The sequence below is a fragment of the Vombatus ursinus genome, unplaced genomic scaffold (genome assembly GCF_900497805.2).
Source record: "Vombatus ursinus unplaced genomic scaffold, bare-nosed wombat genome assembly UNPS02009824.1, whole genome shotgun sequence".
NCBI lineage: Eukaryota > Metazoa > Chordata > Mammalia > Diprotodontia > Vombatidae > Vombatus > Vombatus ursinus.
In genome coordinates, this window is record NW_020949602.1 from 1,911,949 (window position 1) to 1,930,900 (window position 18,952).

The following is an 18,952-nucleotide window of genomic DNA, read 5'->3' on the forward strand; positions in this document are numbered from 1 at the left end:
TTTCAGACTTATCTTAAGTCCTAAAAAGCTCTGTGACTTCACCAACATGGGTACCCCTTCTACTTGGGCAAACTATCCCCTCCTCATCCTCATGCCTTTCTCAGATGTCATCTTACTTCCACCTGGGACTAAGCCTCTCCCGGGTGGTCTATCCCCAGGACCACACTCAAGGGTTTGCAGGTTGACAGGCCCTTCCAAGGCCTGGACTGTGGACCTTGCCTTGGAAAATGCTGGGTCACCTTTACTAGGTCATGGTGAGAATTTGAGAGATTCTAAAAAGTTTAGTCAATAGTTTTATTTCAAAGAGTGACAAGGTTCAGTTCTTTTTTCAATCAGGTCTTAAAATTTTAAAGATAACAAATGCTTTCCTACCATTCATAGTAATTTCATATGACTCCAGTTTGAGAATTTTCTCCTTGAAGAGCTGCTGCTGAACATCGCTTTCAAGATCATGTTGTCCTTTTGTAAACCACTCAAAACACATCTGTGAATCAGAATATTACCTCGATTCAAATAACAGGTTTGAACAAATACAAATTCCATACTGGTGAGAACAAAAGGCAAATTGTTTCCAAAAAAACAATTTGAAACTTTAACTTTAAAGACAAACCCCTTGTGAAAAGCTCCCTACAGCAGGACAACTGTTCCACACAGAAACACCTGAAGTTCTGGAAATTCCACGTTTATGTAGAGCCCTAGACTAGGTGATGCAGTGGACAGAACACTGGGTCTGGAGTCAAAAAGACCCGAATTCAAATCTGGCTTCAGACATTTACTGGCTACGTGACTCTGGACAAGTCACTTCACCCCATTTGCTCTGTTCCACATCTGCAAAACCAACTAGAGAAGGCAATGGCAAACCAGTCTAGTACCTTTGCCAAGAAAACCCCAAATGGGGTCAGACAGTTGGACACGACGGAACAACACACGGCTGTTTGCATGTGTCTCTTCTCTCCTCCCAAGATACTCTGCAGGTCTTTACCCAATCCATTCCAACTTGTGGCCCCTCCAAACCTGGCCTCCCGAGTCCTCTGCAGGCCCTACCTGCCTGGGTCTCTGGCCCTTTGGCTCCCTCTGCCTGGAAGGCCCTCCTTCCTCAGGGGTGTCCTCTAAGAGCTCCTGTACGTGAGGCCTCCCTCCATGGTGCCCGTCGGGGCTGGATGGAAGCCTTCCCACACAGAGGCCCGATTCTACCTGTCCTGCCTCACAGAGGACTCTTGCTGGCACCCCTAATGCGCTGACCAAACAACTGACCACGGGGCACTTGTGATCATTTATATTCAGACACCACAGTCATTTTTATTTTACTATGGCAGCTTACCCACAAATAATGAAACTATTCAATTATTTCCATTTTCTTTCACTTCTATAAAGACATTTTTTTTTCTTTTATTTTTGGTAAGGCAACTGGAGCTAAGTGACTTGTCCAGGGTCACACATCTAATAAGTGTCAAGTGCCTGAGGCCGGATTTGAACTCAGGTCCTCCTGACTCCAAGGCTGGAGTTCTATCCACTGCGTCACCTAGCTACCTCCCCCCACCCCCCAGACTATAAAGACTTTGCACTTTAGATATAAATTGGAATGGATTTTTTCTATTATTGTCTCTTGGCTATGGCTTTAGAAATGCTACTTTCTGTGCCTTTGTTTTGTATCTTGCCATTTTACCAAACTTATTTCTCTTCTCACTCCTCGGGCCCAGGAAGCTCATCCTTGGGACAATCCTCCCGCCAGAGCCCTCGGCCTCGGCTCCTCTCTCGCTTTCCTGCCCTGACCTTCCCCATCTGCAGAAAGGAGCAAGTCTGTTTCCTCTTTGCTGGTGTTTAGATCTTGGACTCTTTTTATTGCCAGAGCTATCAACGTTACTACTCTGCCAAATAAGGCACTGTCGAGTCATTTCAGTTGTGTCCAATTCTCTGTGACCTCATCTGGGGTTTCCTTGGCAAAGATACTGGACTGGTTCGCCTTTGCCTTCTCCAGCTCATTTTACGGATGAGGAAACGAAGGCAAACAGGGTGAAACTGACTTCAGGGTCACACAGCTAGCAAGTGTTTGAGGCTGGATTTGAACCTGAGCTTTCCTGACTCCAAGCCCAGTGCTTTATCCACTGTACCCCCTAGCTGTGTGTGTGTGTGTGTGACAGAGAGAGAGAGAGAGAGAGAGAGAGAGAGAGAGAGAGAGAGAGAGAGAGAGAGAGAAAGAGAGACAGAGAGAAAAAAGCAGAGTTCTTTCATGCTGCATGTTTACAGGATGATTTTTTTTTTGCTTTGCTTTCTTTGGTGAGGCAATCAGGGTTAAGTGACTTGCCCAGGGTCACACAGCTACTAAATGTCAAGTGTCTGAGGCCATAGGTGAACTCAGGGCCTCCTGACTCCAAGGCCAAAGTTCTATCCACTGCGCCACCTAGCTGCCCCAGGATGATTTTTTTTTAACCTGGTACAGACTGAGTGTTTTCTCTTGCTTATATGACAAATTATGTTAATGCTGAACCATCTAATTAAGTAATAATAAATAATTTTGGGATATATTGCTGTCTCTATTAATATTTTATTCAAAGTTTTGCATTAATATTCAGGAGGGATGACAAATTTGGCTCAGAATTAAACAGAAGGAGAATATTCTAGTTTGCTTTTAATGACCCCAAACTTCTGCCTAAAACAAAGGCTCAACTTTTCAATACCAATATCTGACCAGTGCTGAATTCTACAGTTTCCACATAATTTAGAATGCTTCATCATTTACAAAGATCTTTGTCTTCAATTCCATACTGTATTTGTGTTACCTGATTTCCAAAGTCACTATTTTCATCTCCGCAGTTTGCTGAACTTGAGGGAGAATGTCAGGGCTGTTTAGATCTGCATTTCTCCTGCTTTCAGCGGACTGGAACCTTCTCTCAGAGGAAGGTTCAGAGTCTGCAAAGCCTGGCAATGAGCTGTTTGCTTGTGTCCTTCCAACCCTCATCTCTGGGGGAAGGGCTTCTGCTCATACATATGTGTCTGTCATTGTTTCTAGATCTTGGACACCAACACTTACCAGGAAAATCTGATATAAAGATTTTCTCCCATTCAACCATTTCCCTTCTTACTTTAAGTGCCTTAACTTTTGTTTAGGCAGAATCCTTTTGATTTCATGTAAACAAAATCATCTACTGAATTCTGTGATTGCCTTCATCCCCTTGTTTGGTTAAGAAGTCTCCTGCTACCCACAGCCGTGAAAAGCATATGATCCGCTTGTCTTCTTTCTCGTGGTATTTTACCTTTGATATTCTGTCATACACCCATTTTGCGTTAAATGTGGAATAGAGTATAAGACATTGGGGGGGGTGTGTGCGTGTAGCCTATATATATAGTCTTTGCATATTATAATTCCGGTCCTTCTAAGATGACCCATCACTCATATGACCCATTTCTATTCAAAGTACTTGGAAACAGAATGAGATGAGAAAAACGTAAAAATTATTTCAGTAATAAAGCCTCACACATTCCCACTATCCACATAAAAATGGTTTCTTACCTCTCTATCCAATTCACAAACATCTTGTCCTGTTACAAGACATTCCCAGATTTCCTTGGCTCGATTCCAACCCAGATACAGAGTGGCTTCTTGCAAGAAAAATGCCAGAAATTTTAAGTGCGCCTCTAAATACTGAAAGAGAGATAACTGCACTTAGCTAATTCCAGTCATGCTTAAAATTAAAAAATAAAAAACATCTTATTTTGGATATAATTTAGGGGAAAGTTTAAGGATTACATGCTAATGCCATTTATCCCATTGTCTTAGAGGATTAAATTAGGACAAATTGAGTCACAGGACAAATATATTTGACTTCTAGTTGCCAATAAAAGTTAATTATGAAAGCTCCTAAACAAATATTTAATATATTGATGAATCCCAAGTGAAGATTATTTTTCAGTACTTCTGGCCAGTGAAACCCAACAAGCATTTTTCATATTTTTAATTATTACAAAACGATGGTGTACAATACCTCCCGGTAAGTGTATCTGCCGTCCACTAGCGTTGAACCAGTTAAGCCCCCTGGGGCTGACACAGATGCTGCCAGTCGATGACATGCTATCAAGCTCCCTGTTACCAGTTTGACTATTTCAAAATTTTTTTTCAAGTCCTGAATGATGCTCTTGGGGAAAACAAAGGAAAGGAAAGTTTAAAAGTCTACCTAATCCTTCTTACACGTTCACACAAACCTTTGTTCAGACTTTACACAGGTGACCCAGGGGCCGGAGGGTTTCTTCACAGTTTCCATGGGGAACTAGAGGAATGCAATCTTGCCTTTCCTCATCCTACCTGTGACCCGTTTTGTTCCTTTAAAACAACAAGAACCCAACCAGATGCTTTTCCTAGTAGGAAAGATGTTTTTAACAGAATCTTCCATTTTCCCCTATTTATTCTCTCAAATCAAGTTTGGAACAAATGTTATCACCTGGGCAGATGACTCTTTCTTACAAAGTACCTCAAGCTACCGCTCTTTTGCTTCAGAACTATGGGGAGAATACTATAACTTTGTCTCACATGGGTCACGCACTTCAAAGGGCTTGAGGAAATCAAAAGGCGAACCTATTTTTGTCCAAGAAAAGGAGAGAAGGCACAGGATCCACTCAGTAGGCTGCTGGCCAGCAAGCCAAGGGTTTCCACCTGCTACCCTGAGAGCACAGCAGAACCACCCTCTGCCTCTGTACTAGGGTCTTACATAACCAGGCATCACTGGCAAGGGCTCTTACCTTGTCTTGCTTTTGATAGGTTTGTTTTATAAACGACCGGGTGATCTCGTGGAGCTGACGCAAAGCGGGAACCACCCAAACAAACTGGGGGTTGTTATGCTGGGATGACTAGAAAAGAAAAATGAATGACAATCAAATGAACCAGCACATGCCAACCCTACTCACTACTGAAACAAAAGACAGAACCAAGAAATCAACTCCATTTCTCTTACACTACAATCCATTCCCTCTCTCTCCGGTGCTCAAGTATGGCCTGTCTTCATGCCAACCCTGGGGAAAGTCTCCCCACCTTGCACGCAGCTGCCTGGGGCTAAGGATTCTACACAGGAATAGGTACAAAAGCATGGAAAATGCACACGGACACCCAAAGCACATCAGCCTCCCCAGACACCAGGAAAGTGGCAGCTCCGGAGGCAGACTACTGGGAAGCACATGCTGCTAGAGAACCAACAGAAGTAAAAAGCTTCTGGCAAAGACCTGACACCCAGATGTCAATGACAGGGCTGGCAAGCAACTGGTCCTTCGTCTCATGACCAAAGGAAATTAAAAGCTGGCTTTGGGTTCCAGTGGAAGTGACTGGGGCTAAAGTCAGCAGGTCATGACTCTGTCGAGGAGCCAATCCTGCCTTGTCACTACCATTAACAACAAGCCCGACCTCCAAAGCTCAGTGCTCACAACAAGCCTGTGACGTAGGCCACGTGATCACATTCATTTCATAGAGAAGGAAAACAGAGCTCCCAAGGGTCAGCAAGCTAACAAGCCAGAGCTCAGATCTGAACCTGAGTCTCCTGACTGAGCCCTGTGTCCATTCCACTCTAACCAGTTACCTCTCCATAGTATGTGTGTGTACGTGTGTGTGTGTGTGTGTGTGTGTGTGTGTGTGTAAAGATATAAAAATTAAATCTTATATGACAGTGAGTTCTGGACCAGCACAGGATTCAAAGATCTAAGAGACACTCAATATAGCTCATAAAATTTGGGCTTAGAAGATCCATCACTGCCAATCAGATGCACATCTTTTCTAATCCTGTGCTTCTAATGCTCTTATAAATCAGCTTTCTTGACTTCAAAGGAATTACTTTCCAAAAATAGTTTCTTTTAAACTATGGGATTTGATATTATATTACATTCTAAGAACAGGAAATTCAACTGGCATATGATTGATTACAGCAGATTAATTATAGTATCTAGAACCAAAATACTGAGAAAAAATAATAATAAAAAGCTCAAATCCTTATCCATAAGAATTACTCCTCAAAATCCCTGCCTTCCTCTGCTATCTCTATAGAACGTGTGTCCCTCTTTAATTTCACAGCATTTAGGAAAAGAAAACCAACTCTGAGAAAAATGCATCACTCTGAGGACCCTGTGCCCACATGACCTTAGCCAGGGGAAACAATGAAAACATCCCGTATCTCCCGAGTGTCTACTCTGTGGGAGGCACTCTCAGGGGCCAAAGGAAAATCCCTGTTCTAGTGCAAGTGCCAGACAGTGACAAGCTTTTCAAGTCCTGACTGGTGCTTTTAAAATCATAAAAGATTAAGACACAAACATGACCACCATCCTTTTATCAATCAACAGTAACACCACCAAGTCTTATTATGGCCAAATAAAGTGATTAGGGTTAGACCATCAGACTTGGAGATTTCCAAAAGTAATTCATGATTCCTTCAATTAAAAAAAAAAATGCCAACGTAAAACCTGGGACTTAAAATGCCTCCAAGACTGGGCTATTTATTGTTCCCACTTGGCTTCTCCAGTGTTAACACGCTTGGAAAATGCCACTTGCAGATCACATGACTTTTCTAATGCACCATCTCCCCTGATGCGGTGATCAGTTACAGGAGTCATTTCTAACAATACACAATTTGACTACTTCTTATTATAAGATGGGAAGATGGTATTCAAGAGGGGGAAAAGGCAGGTGTTGATTCAACCAAGTATCTTAAACCATTTTTAAGAATGTCTTGATATGATCCATAAGAGTTAAAAATGGTATCTCAATTACAATAAAATGGTAAGGCTAATTTAACAGGAGTCAACTCTGAGATGTTTTTTAAAAAAGGAAGAGAGCACGATTTCATCCTCTGACAAACTGCCCATTATCTATGTTGTAAGCATATTAGGAATAGTAACAGAGGACAGGCACCTGGGGGAGAAACCAGATATCTTGGCTTCTTTGTTGAACAAGGGGATGGAGGACTTGAGATAGTGGGCTGAGAGTATAAAAGGTATTTTGATTCATTAAATGGGGTCTATTGTGCTTAACTGAATTTGTTGCATTGAAGCATTTAAATTTAAACATTTTTCTAAAGGAGGAGAGAAGGCAGAGAAGAGGATAAGGGGGGTTTGTCATGAGTTGGGAGAGTGAAGCCCCAGGAAGTCCAAAGCATTCTGGCAGAAGCTACAGAAACGCAAGTCAGGATTGCTGAACAAACATCAGGGCAGTGTGGCAGTTACTAGCTCACTGTCAAGAATGGTGAGAAGGCAGTGAGCTGGAAGAGGAGACAGGCAGCTGAAGATGGGAGGGGGTCTCCTCTTACCCTCTGCCCACCTTGCTGCCTGGCAGGAAAGGGCACAACACAGAAAAACACCTTTAGTGGCAACAGAGGAGCAAGGATTAATGGGGCTCACCTTTCCAAGGCCCTCGGTGGCAGCATCTACCTGCTGGTAACAACATTATGGGACATTTAAAGAGTCTTGTCTTTGGATCCTCCCAAAGAGACTCTTTGAGGAATCGTCTCTAAAAACCAACAGGTGTGAATGAAGTCATTAGAGAGAGGGAGCAAGGCAGCAGCAGGCCCGTCCACTACAAGAGCTCAAGAGCTAGTGGCAGTCAGAAAGAAAGGAAGAAAGAACAATGGAGTTTCAAAAGCCACTTCTCGCCGGTGCTGCCTCCTGCAAAATTGTTCATTAACCATAAAGAAGAGGACAGTACTGCTGAGTATAAAGACAGTCCTCTGTTCTTACAGAGCATTGGAGCTCCTTTAACAATTCTGAATGAGACTCAAACCCAAAGAGAAAAGCGGCCGGACTACCTGAGACGCCGCAAGCAGCAGCAGCAACGAAACACCAGGAATATCTGGAAATTCACCCGCTGACAAAAGACCTATGAACTCATCTAACAGATCATTCTTTATCATAACTAAGAGAATCAACCCCCTCCCCCCTCACACATCATCGTTAGGCCTAAGAAATCGAACTGCATCGTCCTTGTAAAAATCACTGAAATGGAAAGCACAAGATACAGAAATGCCCAAATGCAACTCGGCAACAGGACAAACAGCGGACTCCCGTCAGCAGGCTGAAGCAGCAGAGGAAGAATCTCCAGAAATACCCCAGTGCTTCCAAGCTCTCAAAAGAGGATGGGGCTGGCTCCCCACTGGGCCCGGGACGCAGAGCCCTCCGCCTGGCCGAGATGCGGCGCGCCCCACGTGAGTGGTGGCGCGCCCCACGTGGGTGGTGGCCCACGGAGGGGGCTCTATCCAGAGCGGGGCCACCCAAAGCCTAGCCACTCATCAACACTTCAAGGACTTCCTCCAAAGTCAGGGGCAGGACCCGAGCTGTTCACCCGGAGAGGCCCCGAGCCTCTCCTCGTCCGTCTCTCCTCTTCTCCACATCCTTTAGGTCAGTTTATTCCCTTTATTCCCTAGGCATCAATCCTATGTGCACCCAACTCTGAACCTCACTTTCTTCCTGCCAGCGTTTTTCTTCCCATGGCTCCTCCCCTGCTCTCAGTCTTTCATTCTCCATCCCCAAGTAGCACAACACAGAGCTAAGTATCCTTGTTCTTGTTTGAGGCGCTCCCCGTCAGAGAGCTAGAAGAGAACGGACACCACTGCTTCCTTTGCAAAGCGCCTGTCAATGGACTGCCGTAGTTCCAGTCGCCACCTCAGTGACTTTCCAGAGCAGAACGGCCCTTCCTGGCCACCTTTTCTCGTATGTGTCGTTTCCCTACTAGAATACAGGCAGGGAGGGCTTTTTCGCTTGTATTCTAAACTCAGTACAGTATTTGGTGCTTGCTAAGCACTTAATAATTCTTTTTCATTCATTCCCTCATTCTTGAATAAAGCTTGGTTTCTGTCCTCAAATTTAAAAGCATTTAAATGAAATGCTTTAAGAGCCAGGAGCGCAATTTCTACAATTAGCTGTCAAGCTGTAAAGACAACTCGGAAAGACGAAAGAGCTGATCAACTCAACAGAACCAACTGCAGTTCCAGAGGACTCATGATAAAACGTGCTTTCAGGCTCCAGAGAGGGATGGCAGACTGAGTGCAGAGAAATGGCGAATTCAGCAAACTTGTAATAGGTTATGTTTTTCTCGCTTTCTCAATGGGTAGGAGGAGACAATGGTGGGAGGGAGAGAATTAGGAACTGAAAATAAAAAGGACATTAAAAACTAAATTAAATGTTTTATATTTCTCTTTAAGGAAAAAACTAAGATGAATTTTTTAAAATGGTGACCCTTTTTCTCTTCTCATGGGTCAGCAGTTCTCCATGGTGGATGGGAGAAGAGACACAAAATCAAACAGCACTGACTGAAATGACAGAGTCTGAAATCTGAACCACAAAGCATCAGTCGTGAAGCATGCCGTCCGTGTCGGAACAAAGGGAGGAAACATTAAAAGGACTGTTGCCTTGAGTGTACCTGCAAGTAGGTTCAATCTGCAAATTCTTACCTTGAATCCATCCTTCCTGTTTTTTTCCAAACCTGACCACTCTCCAGGCTGAAAATGCATTTTAAAAGAAGTATAAGTATCTCAGTAAAAACAGTGGCTACCCGCTCTCCTACGCCCAGGCTCCAAGGTAAGAAGAATGTCTGCTGATGGTGATTAGAGAATAAAAGCGCTGCCCAAGGCTCCAGTTTTATACCCGTTTAATATCTTCGATGCACTTAATGATGTAGCTTCTCTTGATGGCTTCTTTCACTGCATAGGCATCACTAAGGATAGTCAGGTGCTCCTCCAAAGCCTGCTGAATGAGGCTACTGGGCAAGGTTGGAAGATGAGCCAAATCCCAGAGGACCTCTAGGACCTGCAGAGACAGAACATGCATGAGCCCCCAAAGAAGGTAAACCAACGGCCCGAAACATTGGTGAGGAACACTGTGAAGCTCTAATTTAAAAATCTTTTGGTCTCTTGCCTTTCCAGAGGTGGTCTCAAAACGAGCTTCACGACCAATGCGCCCAATCAGGCTCAACAACTTCTGTCTTACTCTGTCATTTTCTGTCTCCCAGCTCTGTGGGATAAACAGAAAAACACACAATAAAGTCAAGGTACCGAATATTCTGAGAGTGCATCCAGCTTGTTAAAATCGGCACCATATAACTAAGACAGAAAGAGGGAGATCAGAATTATTCCTTCACACGTCAGTACACCCATTCAATTCACTCCTAAAAAAGAATTCCATCAAGAAAAAGGCAGCAAGTGGTGATTCCAAGGTAGCTCGCCATAACCACAAGAGCTACATCCCAACTTCCTCCAGTGCCCTGGTCCCTCTTCTCCCCTAGGAAGTCAAAGTCAAGAATGTACGACCCTTTGTTGGGTACGCTGTAAATGGGACAGGACACAGGTACAGACAATAGCTGTGGAGTCAGGGGGAGAGCAGCCCTCCCCTCCGACACTACTCATGTGACATCGGAAAAGTTACTGAACCTTTCTGGGTCTCAGTTTCCTCCTCTGTCAAATGAAGAGATGGAACTCGATGGCCTGTAAGATCCATCCCAGCTCTGAATCTAAGATCTTATGATTCCTGGGTCTTGAGTGCATTAAATGGCCACTGAAGTTCCTTCAGATTCTAAGATTCTGTGAAGTAATGATCTGTCACAGAATCACAATACTTTCCTGATTCTTCTTTATAAATCAAAGTCCACCCCCACCCCTCACCTCCAAGCCTTTAACAAGAAAAGCACTCCAGAAAAAGAAAACTAGCAATAAAAGCGTTTATTGGGGAAGTACAAATAAACATTACCATGCACACACCTTTTGGATGAGGACAAAGAGATGATTCAGCTGATCTGAGCTGAACTTCACAGCGGCTGCAGCAATTATGGTGTGGATGTTCTCAATTACAGTGGATGACTGCCCTGCCTGAAAGAGGAAGGGGAAAGTTAAGGTATGGGAGGTTTCTTAATCTAGTCTTTAGAAGTAGACTGAAAAGATCTACTACTACTACACAAAAAGATCAACTAATACTAGTATAATTAGTAAAACCACTACAATTAGTAATTACCAATAAATGTTAACTTTTCATCTAAATAATTTTAGATGTAAGAGAACAGGATGAAAGGAAATATTATAAACTCATTATTTGGGTTTGTGTGCACACAAGTGTGCACGTGTTCCAAAAGAAGACCCAAATGCTATATGAGGATAAGAGCACCACATGCTCACAACTGTTAATAATGACATTTATATGATGCTTGAAAATGCCGAAACCTGTTTTGCAAATATTATTTCACGTGCTCTTCATAACAACCTTGTGAGGACGCTTATCCTCATTTAATAGATGAGAGAATGGAGGGTCAGAGGTTAAGTACCTGAAGGCAGGATTCAAACAAGATCTCCTGAATGCAAGTCTAGCACTTTATTTATGAGCCACACTGTCCCTTCAATGAGATGGAAGATTAGGAGCCAACACTGCACTAGACGCCGTGGGTCTCCTCCGTGTGTGGGTATCCCGGCAGCTCAGCTGCTCGCTCGCCTTGCTAGAGCAGCCAAGTGCCCCAAGGAGAGCTAGGAGGGGGAATGTGTTAGGTGGTTCAAACCCTCCCAACCCAAACCCCACCTTCCCTTAGAACCTGGCGGAGACCATGACCTTCCACCCATGAGTTCTGGGAAGAGCAGCAACCAAGGGAGAGCTACAAAGAAGTAGGAGGGAGGTGGTGAATGCGACACAGACTTCAAGGATTATGAGGAAACGGGGCAACTGCCTTGGCAAGAACAAGCTCTTTCTGAGGATCCTGACAAAGTGTGATTGAGGTGTTGGTAAGGACGGAAGCCAGCTTAGATTGTAAGGGGGTGTAGAAAGAATGGCTAGTGAGGAGACAACTACAATTCATATTGAAAAAGTCTAAAAATGGAAGGAAAGGCAGAAACTATCTGGAAGGGGAAGCAATTCAAGTGAAAGATGCAAGGAGCGAATTAAGAGAGAAATGACGGCAGGAGAGCACGAGCACAGGGAGGAGGCCCGCCCGAGAGTGCGGAACACATGCACTGGTGAATGAAGCCAGGGAGCAGAGACAGAGAAGAGTGAGAGCCTGGCACAGAGACGAGGTGATTACCACCCATCAGTCAGTGGTGACACGAGCACTTTACTAGGCTGCGGCCTTCACACTCCAATGGAGTAGAAGCTGAGGAGACAAAGGGAACAGAGAGAAGTTAGAGGAGACTGAGCAAATCCAAAGGTCTATGGACCCAAGGGCAGCTAGGGGGCGCTATAGTGCACAGAGTGCCCAGGACTGGAGTCAGGAAGATTCCTCTTCCTGAGTTCAAATCCCACCTCAGACACTTACTAGACGTGACCCTGGCAAGTCACTGAACTCTGTTTGCCTCGGTTTCCTCATCTGTAAAATGAGCTGGAGAAGGAAATGGCAAACCGCTCCCGTATCTTTGCCAAGAAAACCCCAACCCCAAATGGGGTCATGGAGAGTTGAACAAAACTGAAACGACTCAACAACAATGAACCTCCACCACTAGAAGAAACTGTCAAACTTGTTCTAGGATTAAGATCTGGGACCTTCTGGTGGTATTCAAATATGTCATGCCCCTTTGTGCTTTGTACAAAGTGCCTGCTTAATACACTGGGTTTTTGTAAGGTGGGCTGAATAAAGCACAGGAAAACAGGACTCAAAGCACACTGCTTGAACAACCAAGCTTTGATGGAAAAATAACAAAGAATGTGTTGCTTGAGGACAAACATTGTCTTTCTACAGCAAAACCTCACTAATTCTGGCCTAATTTGGAAAATGTATGCATTCCAGAGGGACCAGAACAAAAGCATTTTGACTTAATAAAACTTGTCTTCATCACAGACCCTGAAAGTCAGAGAATCATAGACACCACAGAACAATAACAATAAAATGTAAGCAAAGTCATCCAAAAGCAAAATGGACTTCCTCAGGAGGTGGTGGATTCTCCCTACGGAGAAGTTTTTAACTTGACCACTTCTCAGGAGGATGTCATGATGGGCATTTCCTTCAGGTATGGGTTGGGTTTTCCGGTTAATGAAGTCTCTTCCAAATCTCATATTCTCTGATTATACCCTTTGGCCCAAGACTTCCATTGCTTGGGCTGTATCCTTAAAAAAAAAATTCTAAAAAAGGACCATTAGCTGTGCAAAAATATTCACAAATACTTTATTTGTAACAGGAAAAAAAAAGGGAAATTATACAGCCAATAACGAGAGAATGGCTGAATGGTGTCATAGTACTGTACTAGAATATCATGGCAGTGTAAAGGAACAAAACAAAACAAAAATCTAAAAATCTATGACCCTGGCAGAAAAGGTCTATATGAAGTAAGACTGATGTCGACAAACACAAACAGTAACAGACCAACAACCAGGACACTATCAACAAGTGTGTGTAGAAAGAGACAGAGAAGGGGAGGTTTCTGCTTATCTGTGAATGTGTGTGGTTTTACTATATTAAATAAGAAGATTTTAGTCTTTATTTCGCATAGTCATTTGTTTCTGTTAATGCCAATATTAAAGTTATTATAAAACAATCTTTGAAAAAAGATTTGAGGAATGTTTAGATCACATTTATCTGAGAAATTATTTTGATTCCTTCCCTTCTCTTACCAGATACATCAAGTTAGGCATCAAAACCTGCCAATTCTGCCTCTGCTATTCTACTGTAGTCGAGTGAACAGTGTATGTGCACAGGTCAGCATCTCTGCTTCAAGTCTAGTCTCACCCACTTCCAGTCCACGGCGTCTTTGCTCCTAACCTTCTGTGCATCTTGAATCTCCTTTATATTTGCCATCTCCAATCATTAAGCACTTATTAAGCACTTAATACCTACATAATATGTCGAGCTCCACTTTCTGAAATACTACTATGAAGGCTACTTTTCTTCAAGGCCTAGCTTGAATGCCATTTGTAGCTCAAAGGCCCCAATCCATTTAATCTTTATACCAAGTATGATGAAATCATACATGAATTTTTAGAGGCATTAAAACAGAAAATCAGAGAAAAGAACAGAGAACCGAATCTGGTAGGGAGCATTCTCAGGCCCCACACCAAATCAAAGGAAATTGCTCCTGGGGAGAGCAGGAGAAGAGGAGGAGGTATACAGGAAAGGGAGAACAAGGAATCTGGCAGAAATATTTGGGTCCTGTTTAAGTTAAAATGTCCCTAAGGGGAAGGCACCTAGCTATGGGAAGCCAGCAACGGAAGGGGGCAAAGTAGAGAAGTGCTGAATGACAGGTGTATAGGATGCTGTGGCTGTGTGGAAAAGAAACCCCAACTAAGACTGGCTCTTGGGGACAGCATGCGGTAGGACCCATCTTACTATTTCCTAACTGTCCGATTCTATACTCCTTGGCACATGCCTTGGTCCTCTTAAGGTCATGCCATGGGTCTTGACTTTGGAGACCATTAGTCAATAGGATAAATTCAGCCTGATTTTTCAGGCTGTTCTGACTTCAACCCACATTTCCAGTCTTACTCCAGACAAACTAATCTTGCTATCTCTGTTCCCCATCTCAATTTTCCATTTCTCATTTGTGTTGTTTCCCATGCTTAGAATGCATTCCTTTCTCATCAACATGTTTCAGAATCCCTGACTTCTTTCAAGGCCACACCCTAAACCCGGCCCAAGTAGTAGGCATCCTCTCCCCCCCGAACCTACGAAACACAGTCACTCTGTCGGATGGTTATCCAGTGAATTCTACTGTTCTGATCATTGCTACAACATGATGTCCTCTCAGATCTGGCACTGGTAGGCCCCTTTCATTTAAACTTAGTTCTCCAGATTCATTTTATTTTGTCTAATTCTAAAACGTAAAGTTTGGTGTGGCACACAATCTGTAATTTAGGTAGTTTTGCCATTTTTATTATTTCGCTAATAACAGCCAACCATGAACAAGGAATATTTTTTCCAATTACTTAATTCTGCCCTGAAATCTCTAAAAATGTTTTAGTTATATTCCTATAAGTCCCAAATGTTTCTTGAAATGTTAACTGTGAAATTTTATATAGGTTGGAGTTATCTAATGTTATTCTATATCTCCTTTTGAGTTTTATTTGTAATGTTCAGAAAAGATGATTTTTGTGAGTTCCTTTTATATCCTATTACTTTAGCGGTTCCTCTTTCAAGTTAATTTTTATCATCGACTCCTCAGGATATGTTAAGTAAATCACTGTTTCACCTACAGCGAACAAGGTACCTCTTTCATCTTTGTTTTTTTTTTGGCCAATGATTACTTTTTTTTTCCTTGTTCCATTACTACATTTCTAAAACTACAGCCAGTAACGGTGGTGACCAGGGAGCTCCTTTTCCTCCTGCTTCCACTGGCCTTCTGGTCCTTCCATAACAATTCCAGTCACTGCTCAGTTTCAGACAGAGTTTGGGAACCGCACTAAGGAGATTTCTACATGTACAGAGGAAACCATGACTTTTACTCAGCTCTCCTTGTCCTGGACTTCTCTGTGGGAGGGGCAGCCTGGCACAGTGGACAAAAACCTAGCCTTGGAGTCGTGGCCCCGGCAAGTCCCTTCATGTCTGTGTGGTCGAGGCCACTATGATGACAAGGTGCATTAGGAGGGCATCTCCCTGTCAGGGAGGTCGGTCCTTACCATCCTCCCTGTACTTATGTGTGCACTTGCCTGCCATTCTCCCTCCCCACCCCAAGGAGCCCTCGAGCTCCTTCAGGGCAGGACCTGTTTCGCATTGTGCTCTTCTTGGTGCCTAGCACAGTGTCTCAGCAGGTTCTTCACGGAAGCTGATTAAATGTGCTAGCTTCTCCTAAGTGACTGAGGGAGAGAGGGAGAGAGGAAGGAAGGAGAGAGTGAAAGCATAGAAAAGCGCTTACTATGCACAAAGACTGAAGGAGGTTGGCCCCCAGGACTCAGAGGGGCCAGCCCTGGAAAGAGAAGGTGTGGAAGGGCTGTGACCAGCCTCCAGAAGGGAGTCGCCCCTCAATAAAAAACACGTATCGGCTAACAGACAGACACAAGAAAAAAGGGCTGCTTCGAATTCCAGACCAGGGATAGATGCCGTGCTCTTTGGTAACACTGAACAGCTCTGAAAGTGCCTCAGGCATAGACACATCCTCCTACATTCACAGCACCAACACGATCAGTCTCAAAGGCAACCTGAAAATCCCCAGCAGCAAGGACTTTGACTAGATGCTGAGACGAGCTATTGGCTGAGTGACTTCTTTGTCAACTGAAGAGGGATGATGGCAATGAGAGGCAAGGGGGTTTGAAAGAAATACTACTAAGGGCACATGGGGAAACACGTTTTCTTGTTGAGTTATTGGTTGTTTCTCCAAACACTGGTGAGATGTCAGGAAAGTTAAAATTTAACTTCAAATACATATTAGTGACTTGGAAAATTAATTTTGGCTACTACTTATATAAATTTAAATGTAAATAGTATCAAATCCAAATCCCATTCCAATTTATTCCCTGTAAAAGTTTAATTTCAAACAAAAGTCAAGACAACAGTGCTCTCATGAACCTCTCAAGTTCAATAAAACTCAAGTGTCATGCTTTGGTTGGGGTGGGAAACAGGGAAAGGTTAAGGATGTTGGAGAGGGAAAGCTAGCAATAGGAAAAAGGAGAAATGGTTTGAAATTGACCAAACTGGTCAAAAAATCGAAGCAGTTTCTCAGCCTCTTGGCTAGGGTCAAAAATCCCTCCCCTGTTTTTCCACGCATCAATATATCCTCTATTTTTTCCGTGAAAAGGCAAGAAAGTGAATTGATGACAGCAGATCAGAGGAATCTGAGAACACAACTTGAACCCCTTCAGAGCCTAAGCCACGTCATATCAACTCTGGTAAGTCTAAGGGCTCTCTGCTCCCCAACTCTCAAAGATATCTCTGAAGGGTCTGCACAAACAGCCGCTGCACAGTTGGCCACAATTTCAGGGTTCGAGAAACCTACCCCAGTCTACCACAGCCACTTCAAGGCCATTTTGGCAACGGAGTTAAGCTTAAAAATCATCTTCAAATAAACACTTTATAGTGTGATGAACAAACGTGTGTAAGAAGTTGATGGAAATATGGCTTATATCTTTGTAGGATAAGGTAAAATGATGAGTAGAGTATTCATAGTTGATACAGCAGCACTGAGAGGACTTCTATTTCCTACAACAGCATCCACTTCATACACCATGCATTTTGAAATACACCATATACACACTACTAATATATTACTGAAGCATGGGGTGGAGAGGAATGAAATTCAAGTTTCAACATGAGACTAGGAGAGGATGACAACAGTCCTTACCTGTATTCTCCAAATTTTCGTGAGCTCATCTAAAGACAATTTACTGCCCAGTAGTTCAATAATTCCTTTTATGCGGTCACAGTATTGTGCTTGATCAATATTACCTAACAGAGGAAACAGCACAGAAGAGATTTTCAACTTCAGTTCTCTAAATGCAATTTTAATCCAAGCCAAAATCAACTTGCCATTTCATTTAAAGCCTAAGACATTCAAAGTAGCTGTTTACATTTTATGAAAATGCTTACCTTCCAATGCGATTGACAGAACAGAGTTCTCAACTAGCCAATCTAATAATCGGTCTGTATCTATTGCATTCTTCACAGATTTGGATAAAGTGCTGTCTTCTATTAGTTTGGTTACCTAATAAGAGAGTATTGTGGCTGAAATCTAAATGCTGTTATGAATATTTTAAAAATCCCTCCAAATAAACCAAGTGTGTTCAAGTGGCATAATCTGTGACTTGTACAAAGCCAGCAAAATAGAACATGGACCACCATTAGTAAAAGCATCTCACAAAGCACTGATAGCCAGTTATTAAAAATGAAGACAACTTTCAGAAGAAGGGTCATTTTAAACAGAGAACGAGTTTCCTATGTCTAATTTGTTGACAAGCAATAAGAAATGCCCTTTTAGCATGTGTATCTTTCCAAATTTTCCAAGTTTAAGGAAATAAAATTTTTTATTTCAAAATTTAGACACTTCTTTTAAAACATTTTAAAAACGTTCATCCTTTCCCCATTTATTCAGATTCAATTTTAAAAGTAGAGCTTTAGAAGTTTTGGCCAGGATGCTGAATTGCATATTTTCTACAAATTTTGAATTTTCTTATCCATTGGAATGAAGTAGCTAAAAATGTGAGAATGATCTCTCAAATATTTTGACTATTCAAAACAAAATTATTAAAATCCTGTAGTCGGTAGACTTAAAAAACAGCAAGACAAAAGCCTCCTGTGGCCAGCATCAGTGGAAATGAGAAAATGGTCTGAAGGAAAATGTAGGAGGCAAAAGAGATGATAGAAGATGTGGTATGGGGTAGAGCAGCAATGCTGGCACGTGGTACCAGTGGAGAGGGCCACATGTCCTTTTGACGTTTTCATTAGACCAAGATTTCGAACATTTTGCTTTTGCTCAAAATACACAACATTCACATTTGAGAAAAAAACGAAAACAAAAAAACCCGTCAGTTGACTACAGAACCCAGACAACTTGTCCGACCACCTCATTTTTCAGCGGAGGAAACTAAGTCACAGAAGGGTGAGCTTGGGAGGCCTTCTGACTCCAAATGCAGTGGCTTTTGGCCTTTTTGCCCTCTATCAACTGTATTTTTTTAAGGCAGAGAACTCTACGCCTTAGGTGGACATCCAAGTCTGTGCAGTTCTGCTCGACACAGAAGGGTTCAGCGTCATTCAGAGAACGGATGAGCATTGTCATGTGAGCCGCCTGAGACAAGTGTGACATGACTACACACCAACAGTGCCCAAGCAGCAGCTCTGACAGGGAGCCTTTCCCGCAGCAGTCGCACCACCCACCAATGCCCCAGGATCCCCTCGCCTCCAGGGGCACCTGAATGACAGCCTTTTGCCCCCATTCCTGCTACAGCTCCTAAGGCCTTCCACCTCCCCAAGAAGAGGCCGGCAGCTCTCCTGTGGCAGCTGTCTCTCACTCTGAGAGACTGATTCATTTTTCTCATCATTTCCCCAACCCTTACCACAGTACCAGGTACAGCGCTAATCAACAAAAAATGTTTTTCTACTTCACTC

General features: G+C 43.1%; 1 protein-coding gene across 1 annotated transcript in view; it reads right to left on the bottom strand.

The window, feature by feature from the left end:
* Positions 1–18,952, bottom strand: part of USP24 (ubiquitin specific peptidase 24) — a gene marked incomplete at its 5' end in the record, with an annotated part of 157,593 nt that overhangs the window by 78,921 nt on the left and 59,720 nt on the right. The window contains 10 exons of the mRNA XM_027852728.1: positions 373–484; positions 3,512–3,643; positions 3,984–4,133; positions 4,735–4,842; positions 9,414–9,461; positions 9,607–9,768; positions 9,877–9,972; positions 10,716–10,823; positions 17,193–17,296; positions 17,438–17,552. Of these exons, the coding sequence (XP_027708529.1) occupies positions 373–484; positions 3,512–3,643; positions 3,984–4,133; positions 4,735–4,842; positions 9,414–9,461; positions 9,607–9,768; positions 9,877–9,972; positions 10,716–10,823; positions 17,193–17,296; positions 17,438–17,552 (1,135 nt within the window). The remainder of the gene's footprint in view (positions 1–372; positions 485–3,511; positions 3,644–3,983; positions 4,134–4,734; positions 4,843–9,413; positions 9,462–9,606; positions 9,769–9,876; positions 9,973–10,715; positions 10,824–17,192; positions 17,297–17,437; positions 17,553–18,952) is intronic.